The 13,659-nt window shown below is 36.2% G+C and overlaps 1 protein-coding gene across 1 annotated transcript in view; it reads right to left on the bottom strand.

The window, feature by feature from the left end:
- foxp2 (forkhead box P2) overlaps nucleotides 1-13,659 on the bottom strand; it is a 550,159-nt gene that overhangs the window by 305,362 nt on the left and 231,138 nt on the right. The window contains exon 3 of the mRNA XM_059978258.1: nucleotides 10,929-11,106. Coding sequence (XP_059834241.1) covers nucleotides 10,929-11,096 — 168 coding nt within the window. The 5' untranslated portion in view covers nucleotides 11,097-11,106. The remainder of the gene's footprint in view (nucleotides 1-10,928; nucleotides 11,107-13,659) is intronic.

Below are 13,659 nucleotides of genomic sequence, written 5' to 3'. Positions count from 1 at the left end.
TCGTACTGAATACTAGAGCAAGGTTTAGAATCATGGGGGCAGCATATTCTTGTTTAATATACTTATATACTTACTACAAACAGGAATATATTAATGTAATTAAACATCAACAATATTAACATCATCGATCATCAAACTGCACATATTTGGATTGTATTTGCTTTCCCTGAACCAGTTCAGCAAAGGAAATCAAATTTACTGCCAAATACAGTCAAAGATTTGAGTGGCCTTTTAAAGACAATTTATCACCTTCACATGTCTAAAATAAACTTCAGTAGGATGTGACAGACCATAGAAAAACAAACATCACCAAGATTGACAATATGAATTACTAACACATTCTGTTCCCATGTACTCACTAACTAGTTTCCTACAAACATATTTGTATCACTGAAATAGTCTTGTCAAAGTAATTCACACCAAAATAAGAACATATTACATGAGTGCTTTAGCTAAAGAAAATCATGGATGGGTGGATGGATGCCTGAGAGCATTAGAGCTCTGCACTTCCAATCAATTTCAATCTAACCAAAATTTGAAACAATAGGAAAATATCAGCAATCCATGATCAGGTCCAAAATTAAGTCATGTGTGGCTATATGGGAAAGAATAGTTGGTTAGACTCATGAACTAACAAATATATACCAATCTACTCAATCTTATATTTTATCCAACTACTCAATTTTAACAAACCATTACTTTAACCTCCAAATGAATCTCTTCGAACCTTCCCCTTGAATTCTAAATGCAACCAAACAATACTCTGGACTAACAATCTACCTACAACTCTCTTAACCAAACCATGAGCAATCACATGATCAGATGACAACTTCGTAGTCCCAGTGGAAAGAGTTACTGAACATACATGTTTATCTTTGAAATAAATTATGTCACTTGACTTTTTTTTTAGCCTTCTCTGATGGGGAGGGAATGAATGAATCATTGTGAGCAGCTTTTTTTTACACCATTATATTCTCCAAGCTGCTATTTGGATGGCAATTGCCATCAAGCAATTTAGGTATGGCTACAGATCCCTCAGGTGCAGGTGTGCAATTTCCAACAGGGACTTTGTAAAATCTAAATAATTGTTTCATGCATATCAGCATGAGCCAAGCACCTGCAACATTACACAGGGCTCTCCCTGATGACATCTAAATTTACTCCTTTCTGAATGATATAATTTCCAGAAAATAAACTTCATATCCACACATACTTCACAGATCATAATTACTTCATTTTCCTTTGAAATTCCATCTGAAATCTTAAAAAAACATAACACATCACACAACAAATGCACACTAGTTTAACCTAACCTTTCCTCGATGTACAATAAAGCTATAATATTGTATTATAAAATTACTTTCTTTATTCTTATCAAGGTGTAGGACTGGGAGGAATGGTAAATTTTGACTTGGAGAGATCTGGGAAACCATCATAGTTGGTTACTGCCCATCAATTTATTGGGAATATCATCTGGGAAATCCGTTTGCTAAATCCAAACTATGTTGGACTTGGCTCAGTATATGCACATCAATTGTTGGATCCACCAACACGTGCATACAGGAAACCATCTGCAAAACCAATGCCAAATTATACCAGCCCGAGGATTCTCAAATTCACTTATAAGATATAGGAGCAGAATTAGGCCATTCAGCTCAATGAGTCTGTGAATAAACATTTTATGGCTCCCACGTAATTTTAGTTCAGGGTGGCTTTGAGCAATAAGTTGTTAGTAGTGGATCTAGTAAATCTGTCCTCATCAAATAGGTCAGTACTATTTGATGGTGGCTTTCCACACTGCAAGCTCTGGGCCAATCCTAATAGTAATGACAAAGTTCATGAGCTCCCAAAGCTTGTTATTGGAGGAAAGGATTTGAAGAAAATGTTTTCCAGCTGAGAAGAGAAAGCAGGGTTTTCTGTGTACTCCCAGATGGTCCTGGAACAATGAGTTATTAGCAATGATGAGAGCAGAAGCTGCTAGTAGTTCATGTGGTACTAGCTGTCTTCCATATTTGTTCAAGTCTTTTGCTCTAGGTTTAACAGAGAGGCAAGAAGCCAGGCAAAGAGTTATAGAAGGCAAATAACACTCCCACATCAGATATCTGATGAAAAAAAAACTTACGTATTTATTCCTGCTCCTCACAATCATCCTTTTCCACTTTAATCTTGAGTTAGTGTACTTGATAAAAATGAGCATTACCTCCTTAGGATTGGGGAAAAACTTATTGAACACTTGCTGTGAGCAAAATGAAGACAGTGTTTATCTCCAGCCATTAACCTGGTGTTCACTGTAAGGTGAACTGTAGCAACAACACACCACAGCAATTTCCTAATACATGTAAATGTATTTGGTGAATAAAGTTGATCCTTGATCCTTGAAGTCAAGAACATTGAGTCATTTACCCTACAACAATATTATTCAAATTAGCTAAGGACAGCAATTAACTAATATGGGCTTGTCTGATGGAGAGTGGAGATGTAATAACATCACCCTGTGAAAGTGGATAAAAAACATATAGTAACTATTCCAGAATATAATTATTAATAAAATTGTTTGGAGCAATACTGCTGAAGTCTTGGATTTACTGTCTTATTGATCCTCAAATCTTAACCAGAATGCATTGTGGAATGTTCATTCTTTTACTCATCCTAGAGTTGAAATATACCGCTACCAAGGAAGAAAAATGAAAGCATGCCACTTGTTATATTGCCTGTTCCAAATGGATTGTACGGCAATAGATGGAAGTATTTCCTCACCTTGCATGGGATACATTTTGAAAAAGTTCCTCACAACAAATACCCAACTCACTCCCTCTTTTTTATACTATTTCATCCTTTGATATTTACTGAATATATCAGAAAAATCTAAGTGTTTTATTTCCAGGTCTGTGGTATGTACTGTTACACTTGTGTTCACTATTCCTCTATTAATCAATTTTAAATTGGCAAAAGGAGGCATGATTAAAATGTCTTTCACTATTGAGAAATATTCAGGACAGGAAAATGATGTGGATGCCAAGTGTACACATGAACATTTATATAAATCGATTTTAAGATGTGGACTTCAGTTGAACAAAAGATTGAAAGTTTACCACACATCTCTAGCACTGGATTATTGAACAGCAGGGAACAGCCCAGATTTACCAAGTCCACAATATGGATGTATTGGTTTCAAGATAAAATGCAAACTTCTTACAGCTTGACAAACTGGTCAATAAGATTCCATATACGTTATATGGCCTGAAGAAGGGTCTCGGCCCAAAACGTCGACTGCTCATTTCCATGGATGCTGCCTGACCTGTTGAGTTCTTCTATTACTTTGTGTGTGTTGAATAAGATTTACATGGGGGTCGCAGGACTACTCAGACAGGCAAGTGAATAAAACTATAATTCTACTTTTTTCAGCCAGTTTAATACTTCTTTTCCTCATACTGATCCAGTGTAATTGTAATATGAAACAGAGCTCACCATCTCAAGGAGTGTAGGTAGATGGACAACATTATGATCAAACTTTTTGATAGAGATATTACTTGGATTTTGTAAGCACTAAAGATCTACATAATTTATCCACCCACCGTCTAACTTTGTCTACTTCACCTGCAGTGATTCAGATGCTGTTTGGTTTTATTTAGAAACTACACTACTCTCCGGAGAGTGGTGTCACCAATAAAGAGAACTATTTCACTTTTGATGATATTCTTCAGTTCGTTAACAAAGATGCAAAATAGAAAAACCAAGAATAGGTTTCAATCTGACTCTGATGTAGATGATTTTCAAACATAATAAATACGTATATCGAAGCACATTGAAAGCAGAGGCAGACTTTGGGTTGATAGCATTGTCAAGGGTTGCAGGGAACCAGCAGGGGAGTGGAATTGAGGCAAAGATCAGATCCATCATGACCAAACCCAATGGCCTTTAAGTCTCAGCATTTTATCACTGTTCCTACATTTTATAAGACCATAAACTATAGGAACAGAAGTAGGTAATTCAGCCCATCGAGTCTGCTCTGCCATTCAATCATGGGCTGATCCAATTCTCCAAGTCACCTCCACTCCCCTGCCTTCACCCCTACCCTTTGATGCCCTGGCTAATGACAACCTCTCTATCTCTGCCTTAAATATACCCAATGACTTGGCCTCTGCAGCTGCTCATGGCAACAAATTCCACAGATTTACCACCCTCTGACTAAAGTAATTTCTCAACATCTCAGTTCTAAATGGACGTCCTTCAATCCCAAAGTCATGCACTCTTGTCCTAGCAACCCATACCACAGGAAATAATTTTGCCATATCTAATCTGTTCAGGTCTTTTAACATTCAGAATGATTCTATGAGATGCCCCCTCATTCTCCAGAACTCCAGGGAATACAGCCCAAGAGTTGCTAGATGTTCCTCATACAGTAACCCTTTAATTCCTGGAATCATTCTTGTGAATCTTCTCTGAACCCTCTCCAATGTCAGTATATCCTTTCTAAAATAAGGAGCCCAAAACTGCACACAATACTCCAAGTGTGGTCTCACGAGTGCCTTATAGAGCCCCAATATCACATCCCTCCTCTTATATTCTACAGAAATGAATGCCAACATTGCATTTGCCTTCTTCACAACCAACTCAACCTGGAGGTTAACCTTTAGGGTATCCTGCACAAGGACTCCCAAGTCGTTTTGCATCTCTGCATTTTGAATTCTATCCCCATCTATATAATAGTCTGCCCATTTATTTCTTCTACCAAAGTGCATGACCATACACTTCACAACATTGTATTTCATTTGCCACTTCTTTGCCCATTCCCCTAAACTATCTAAGTCTCTCTGCAGGCTCTCTGTTTCCTCAATACCACCTGCTCCTCCACCTATCTTCATATCATTGGCAAATTTAGCCACAAATCCATTAATACTGTAGTCTAAATCATTGACATACATCGTAAAAAACAGTGGCCCCAACACCGACCCCTGTGGAACTTCACTAGTAACTGGCAGCCAGCCAGAATAGGATCTCTTTATTCCCACTCTCTGTGTTCTGCCGATCAGCCAGTGCTCCACCCACGCTAGTAACTTCCCTGTAATTCCATGGGCTCTTATCTTGCTAAGCAGCCTCACGTGTGGCGCCTTGTCAAAGGCCTTCTGGAAATCCAAGTAGATGACTTCTATTGCATCTCCTCCATCTACCCTGCTTGTAATTTCCTCACAGAATTTAAGTAGGTTTGTCAGGCAGGATTTTCCTTTCAGGAAGCTATGCTGGCTTCGGCCTATCTTGCCATGTGGCTACAGGTACTCCGCAATCTGATCCCTAACAATTGATTCCAGCAACTTCCCAACCACTGATGTTAGGCTAACAGGTCTATAGTTTCCTTCCTGCTAACTCCCACACTTCTTAAACAGCTGAGCAACATTTGTAATTTTCCAGTCATCCGGTACAATGCCAGAATCTATAGATTCTTGTAAGATCATTGTTAATGCCTTTGCAATCTCTCCAGCTACTTCCTTTAGAACCCAAGGGTGCATTCCATCAGGTCCAGGAGATTTATCCACCCTCAGACCATTAAGCTTCCTGAGCACCTTCTCAGTCATAATTTTCACTGCACAAACTTCACTTCCCTGACACTCTTGAATGTTTGGTATACTACAGACGTCTTCCACTGTAAAGGCTGATGAAAAATACACATTCAGCTCAACTCCCATCTCTGCATCTCTCATCTCCAGCATCAGTTTGTATTAGTCCTATATCTACCCTCGACTCTCTTTTACCCTTTATATACTTAATAAAGCTTTACATATCTTCTTTGATATTAGTTGCCAGCTTCCTTTCATAATTCATTGTTTCCTTCTGAATAACCTTCTTAGTTTCCTTCTGCAACTTTTTCAAAGCTTCCAATACTCTATCTTCCCAGTAGCTTTGGCTTCCTTGTATACCCTCTCGATTGCTTTTACTTTGGCTCTGACTTCACTTGTCAGCCACGGTAGTGTCCTGCTTCCCTTTGAAAACTTCTTATTTGGAATATATCTGTCTTGCACTTCCCTCATTTTTTGCAGAAACTCCAGCCATTGCTGCTCTGCTGTCCTTCCTGCAAATGGCCCTTTCCAGTCAACTTTGGCCAGTTCCCCTCTCATGCCATTGAAATTTCCTTTATCCCACTGAAATATTGACACATTGGATTTTATTTTTTCACTCTCAGATTGCAATGTGAACTCGATCATCTTATGATCACTGTTCTCTAAGTGTTCCTTAAAAAGCTCTCTTATTACCTCCAGATCATTGCATAACACCAAATCCAGCACAGCCAATCCCCTAGTGGGCTTAACAACAAGCTGTTCCAAAAAGTTATCCCTTAGACATTCTACAAATTCTCTCTCTTAAGGTCCAGCACTGACCTGGTTTTCCCAATCCACTTTCATGTTAAAAACCTCAACGATTATCATGACGTTGCCTTTCTGACCCTAAAATGATCTTAAGCATGGCTTCTCCAGCTAACTCAGGTCTCCAGTTCAACAGCATAGTAGTATTAACTGAATCTTGAAGTTCAAAGTAAGTTTATTATCAAAATACATATATATCACCATATACAACTGAGATTCTTTTTCTTGCAGGCATGGAAGGTGGCTCTAGAAAGATGAATAATCAAATTTTCAGCTGGCTCTCAGGAAAACTCTAGGACTCTATTGCTAGATTACAGCACTCTAAAACTTCTTCATTTACTGTTTGATCATTTGCAGCTTCGCACCTAATTAGGAGAGGGTGGATGGAAAAGCAAATAGTGAGGAATGGCTTCCAGTCTTTTCCTGCCAGCAATGGGCCCATTCCATCTTTTCTGATGTTTACCATTAAATGACTGAGGTGCCCATGGATGAGGAAAAGGTCCTTTAAAAATACAAATTAATATACAGAACTAGTGGGAAGGTACAGTGCATGTTTCACTCAATATCAGCTACTGATTCAGGAGGAGCTCAGCAGCCAAATATTAAATTATTTTGCACTAGTACAAGTACTTTTCCAAGCCTAATATATACAAACTTACTATCTGATACCATGTACCTTCAAATGGGGAATACACCCCTTTCTAATTAAAGTAATGATCATAATATACAAAAGATATATTGTCAATGTGGCCTTCTGGGTTAGTATCATTCATCTTGACAGTTTACAGAAGAATTCATCAGATTTTTTTTCTCCTCATTAGCTGTGAGCTTTTACTATATTTTGTCATTTTATGACTACATCCAACATTGCACCTGTGAGCAGTGTCGGGGATAGAAGGCCTGGTGCTGTTTCAGAAGGAAGTTGCTTGAATGTACAAGGACAGATTTAACTTCTGACCCTTTCTGTTTGACATTTTTGCAAATCTGTTTTTTGGTGGGAACTATTTCACTATGAGAAGACCATTCCCATATGAGCCAGTTTATTTTTACCAACAGGGAAAAATGATACTTTGCACCAAAGGTACATTTTACAAACAAAATTTCTGTACAACATTAGCTGAAAAAACGGGCATTGTTTCCCTGGTTCCCCAATTTGGTTGACTATATTAGGGAATGAAAGTCAGGTCTGTTAAAAATCTAAAATTGTGGAGACTCTTAAGATACTTAAAGTTTGTAAGAATATACATATGTTAATTGAATCTTCTAAGAAGAAGAAGAAATGAAATATGAAACAGAGATAAGCCAGACATGGGTTTCCTCACAACACTGAACAATGCACAGCAGAGTGCTCTTGTCATGATATTGAATAAAACTCAGGTGGTAGGTGTAGATGCCAAGTGAAGGGCATTAGAAAGAAGACACTTTTTCCTTCATTCCTTTTAACCTAGCTGTCTAAATTGATAACCAGGATCTTTCATATTATTTTCTCAAGGTCACGATCGCTGTTCAGATGTGAACACAAATACTTTGGTTCAAAGTGATTCCAGACTGTTCTGTAAATATTTTACAACAACTAATTCAGGTAATGCGCATGTGCTAGTTCATCAAAACAGACTGTGTTTTATGTTATAGCTGTGCATCTCCCAACCTCAAAGGAGGCTACATAAATCTGCTGACAAAGTGGCATTTTGAAACACTTAAAAGATGAAACAAGGAAAGTGCATTAAGTAATGGTTTCACTGTTTTCCTTGAAATAGAAATATTCTCATTACTTATAGACAGCTTTCTTTCAGGCGTTAAGCCTAATACGATCACATCAATATGCCACTTTATTTTCAAGTAAAACAAATGTACGTTTCTTTCTTTTTTCAAAAGTAAAAATCTTTCCTATGTAAAAGCTCTTGCATTATTCTGTGACTGTAACCAACTTGAATGATTTTTAACATGAATTAAACTTTTCCCACCTTACTGTAATGCTTATGATTACAATAAATAAAATTGTTTTAATTTCCAGGGTGCAGTTTAAGTACTGCATGAGACAGTTTTTTTCAATCAAACTAACTAGTTTATTAAATTTTAACCCACCTAATTATTGCTTCACCATTCCATTCAGAATGTAGTCATAATAGTTTTGGCCTTAACCATGTTTTGTACTGTGGTGGCATTCTGCTAATCTGGTTGGATCAACTAACCTTTCTATATTCAGTAAGAGGATATCATATTTTGCAGAGTACCAAGCTGAAATTCAAACTAGCTAGCCTTACATATATTTCCTCACCTTGTGTGTGGAGCGGACCCCTAGATCACTTCTTATGCTGAAGAGCATTACAGCAAAACTGAAACAGCTTGCTATTTGGTACACTTTGTCACTTTTAGAAACAAAACCTTTTAAAACTGGTCAAAATTATTGGTCAAAATTGGAAAAAATAACCAAGTCTTTTGAAATGAAAGACATCACTATGTCAAAAATAAAGTATGTACAACCTAGGAGTTCATATAATCAATATCAGTGATACCTCTTAATTAAAGAAATTTATACAGATAATTTGCCTTTCACTTCACTTTCTTGGAATGCAGCAGAAACAATCTACACAAGCGCTTCACTTCCATCAGTCAAGATACAAATACTATAAGATGAAGTGTTCTTATTAGTTTGTAGATTGAATTGAGATCTTTCTAACAATAATTGATTATCACCACAGAAAATCTGAAAAAAAAACTAATAGTGAAATTTCCAAAATGCTCCACTTAATCTAAACTAGTACAATCTATTATTATGCCATTTGCAACTAAATACAAAAGTATAAGTGAATTAAATCCTGATAAATGCTGTGAACCATATACCAAAATATATTACATTTCAAAAAGATGACTATATATAATCATTGTGAATAAATGGTAGAATATTAGGAGAACTTGACACCTGCAAAGATCTATCCAATCAAGACTGTACTTTCATGATAGGACCCAAAGAGACATCTATTTTCCAAATTTCACTTAAATTTCTGTTCCACCAAACAGAGGCACCATCTCCTTTAGGAAAATATGTTCACAATTCCCTAACCTGCTTTAAGAAATAATGTTATCTACCTTTAAGATAGAAAGGAAAATTCAGTGTTTGCCATTTCTTCTTAATAATCAAACACCAGTTAATTTTTATTAACTATTGTAGAATCCATATAGCAACTGAATCTGGAATCCAGAATGTTACAAACAAAAATATTTTGTGTAGCATGCTTTATGCTGCAGAATTTACACATTGTGTCTTTATTTCCTTTTGGATTGGAAGAATTTAATGAGAAAAATCAATAATTTTACTCAGTAAATAGCAAGTCAGTTGTATTTTGCATTGCTCTAAACTTAAATATTTCAGATATTTGAAGGCTAACTTTATTCACTTTAATAAAACGAGCAAGAGCAAATAATTATTTTATCTTTCACAGAACATGCTGGTGCCAATTTTAACACTTGGATGAAGACTGGGTGGTAAGAAACCAATAGTTTATTTTGTTTTGCTTGGCACTGCTTTCTGCAAATTTCAATTTCAATCTGCATAGTTCTACAGTGAAATGAAGAATTCACCCAAGAGCAGGAGTGGGTGGGGTGGACAACCAAAAATGTATGCACATTTGTGTTTAATATGTCAAACGGCTTTGATGGATTTTAATTAGAAGCTTGAGTAGAGAGGTTACAGTGGTTTCCTTTCAATCTAAAATAGATCGGAAGATCTCTTTCTTTTGTGGAACCAGGAGAAGCAAACTTGTTTCTTTAGGCCCATGATGATGCTCAAGTTCTATCCAGATTCCTTTCCATCCTTCCTGAAAAGCTCTCCTCATGTTCTGCCTCTGCCACTTTTAGACAGCCCCATGCCATTGTTAGACAGCCCTACACCTGGCAAGGGCAATCTGCTTTATCCTCATTAGCAGTTGCTGGCTTGTTTCCTTGCCCAAAGGAATGAATGGCAGCATTTAATTGACAGCTGAGACTTCAAAGTTCTCTGGCCTGTAATTCAATCTAGTAAATGTATTTCAAAATCTCTCCTCCTCCCGCATCACCTCCCACGCCCACTATTCTCTGAAACCTACCCACCATTAAATTTGACTCTGTTCCTTAATTTAAAATAATTTTGCAAGGCAATATAAAAAGTGAATCTTATTTCCTTCAGAACAAACACTTTCAGTTTATGTTGCAAGGAAGTGAGAAATCAAATAATGTGGCCCTCTGGTGGAAAATAACATATTACAACTGAAATGCCCAAGAAAAAAACAGAAGATTAATATAAATAACAAAGCCGATAAGAATTACTTTATTTTAGATTAAGTGGGTAGATACCTATCAATGAAAATGCATTATCATAATAAAATGTCATGTTACCACAGTCAGCCAGAAGAATGTCTGAATACTGGAGTATAATGAATGTGAAAATTGTTTTCAGCATTATAGATTAAAATCATTGAAAGCACTCAAAATACATCTTATAATCCTATGGGGAACAAAGCTTTTCTGATCGTTAATAAGAAAAATGTGATGAAATATAAAATAAGAGGTCTTAGGGAAAACAAAACTTACCTGCTGTTGTTGCAGATGCAGCAGTTCTACTGTGCTTACTTCGGCACTGGTGTCACCACTTGATCTTCCATCTCTGCTGCCAGCATCTAATTGGCTGCTTAGAGTGCTCATTCCATTTTGATTCATTGAACTGTTGCTTATTGTCTCTGTCGCGGATTCTTGCATCATGACTTAATACCTAAAAGTGATTAAGAAGCATCAATTAACACTCTCATTACACTTTTACACTTCCATTATCAAGATGGTCCCATTCTGCCAATTACAGAGGCAGTCCCAGAACAGAAGGGAAAAAGCATGGTACAGTCTTCCAACAAATAAATGCCTTAAATAATTGCCTTGCTTTATTTTAAGTATTTATAAGCTAACAAATATTACGTGTTCAGTCAAAATACTTACATTATACTTTTCTGATCAGCAAAATACTTTAAATTGAGGGGAATTGAATGATAAAAATAGAAGCACATCAGTTGTTATGTTTTTAGTTTTTCAATCTAAAAACAAGTCAAACTGAAAGCACAAGTTCATATTCAGTGTTTCATGCAGTAATATCCAGCATTGACAATTGTATGTGACTATAACCTTATTTAAAATATTCAGTATCTTGATTCTGTCAGTATTTTACTGCATTCTTTATGAAAGACCTTTGTTTAATGATGCACAGCTAATCATACTAAATTAAAATTTTGTAAGGGAGTTACAAATCATATAGCATCAGCCTGTGATAAATAGAGCAATGGGATTCCTTTTTGGGTGACTAAATAAAAATTTGCCTCAGAGGCATTTAAAGAAAAAAGCCCTTGCAGAAAACATCACAGATACTGGCTGGTTTTAAATCTACTGGCTGATATTCATTTATTTTTGTGACATTTAAAACATTTAATACTGTCCTTCTTCGGAAGTAATTAAGCCCATGCATGAGCAGCAATCAAACTGTTCACTTGAAGATGACTTAAAACTCAATTTTAACATAGGCAAATAAATGAAAGATATAAAATTAATTTTCCAGGCATGTATTAGATATGAAAGCTGGAAATAAAATCTATCAAGAATATCACTAATGATTGTGCTAAAACAGCATAAATTATGCATATTACCTTCTCTTCTGTAATAAATGTTTTATCATTTTCACTGCATAACTGTACTATACTTTAAGAACAGCAAAGAGATGTCCTGCTAAGATCTGTTGAAATCCTTATAATAAATAAATAGCTACAATGGTTTCAAAAGCATAACCACAAGATCTACATCTACATTCCAGTTATTCTTGAGGTCTCAGTTTTTTCCTCCAAAAAGCCTTAAAACTTGAATGAATAGTACTCTGAAGAAAAAGGAAAATCTCTACCTCTATTTTGAAAAAAAAGCACAGTGCTGTCTAAAACACATACACAACTAATCTTGCCTGCTTTGCTCTGCTACCTAGAGAAAACCTGTCCACATGGAAAATGCACAAATGAGAAAGTGCACCACACATTTTGATTATTAAGTTAATAAAATCAGAAGCAAATAACATTACTTGCATTACATTACATTACAATTCTGCCATACAACTGTAGTTAAAATCCAGAGGTTGCATTAATAAATGGAAACTTAAAAAAATACACAGTATAAGTGGCATTAATACAAGCTTCATTTTCCATCACTTGCCAGGTGTAAAGGAGAATGTACAGGAAACAAAGAAAATAAATATGCCAATGGCTACACAGAAGCTGACAGCCTCTCCAGCTATAGTAAACAACTGCTGAAGCAGATGTGTTTATGAACAAACAGCGGAGGTTACACTTCTTATTGAACATTAACTAAAAAGATAATACCAATGGAAAATTTGACACATGATGTTGATGACTCTTCCAAGAATAAAGCAAGCAGATTTTGAAAGAACAGCATGAATGGTTATTCACATTCATTGCACATTGTATATGCAAAATACTTAAAACATTTACAAAGGGAAAGAAGCTAGACTATTATCTTATTGTGTGTTGGCAAAATGACACAACTTTTTGTGAAAAAGCAAAGTAAAACTGATGAGCTGGATCACTGGAAAGAAAACAGTGAAATCAGTATTCTGCATTACTAATTCCACTGTAAGGCGGCACAGGGAACCCATATCGCCACCAAATGCACAATATTGAACCACAATTTATTTTGAGAACATTACTAATAATAATAACTCCTCAAATATGAAAGTAGAGCAAAGTGACTCACATTACATGTTTTAGTAATTAGCAACATCTCCATTCATTATCTAGAAGCATTTTTAAAGACATAAACTTGGAAGTAATGAGACAATTGTAAAGCTGTGTAATTGACTGAGAGAGAAGGAGTTCCCTTTAAACATAGCAGCAATTTGCACATATGATATAAACACTCATGGATTGAGCTCCTTGCTCTTCAAAGCACACTTTCTTAACTCCCTCACACTCTTGGAAATGGTTGACTAATGTTTTGCTATTATATGGCACATGTGGGACTCACAAGACTTAAAATAGCAGGGAACTCCTTTAACAAACATTCTTGCACAGTAAGTCAAATAATTTTGAACAATATTGCAAGATATTACTGCATGTACTGAAGGTTAGAACACTTCAGGACAGCTGGACTTGAAATGTATTTGTAAAACATACACTTTTTTAATGTACAGTTGATTAAGCAGATTGCACACAGCACATGATGAGACTTTTGATCCTATCCTTACTCGTGGGTGACCCCTGTTTGCACGTGGCACAAGGATTGT

This window comes from Hypanus sabinus, chromosome 8 (assembly GCF_030144855.1).
Source record: "Hypanus sabinus isolate sHypSab1 chromosome 8, sHypSab1.hap1, whole genome shotgun sequence".
NCBI classification, from domain to species: domain Eukaryota; kingdom Metazoa; phylum Chordata; class Chondrichthyes; order Myliobatiformes; family Dasyatidae; genus Hypanus; species Hypanus sabinus.
This window is presented reverse-complemented; position numbering and strand designations above follow the sequence as displayed.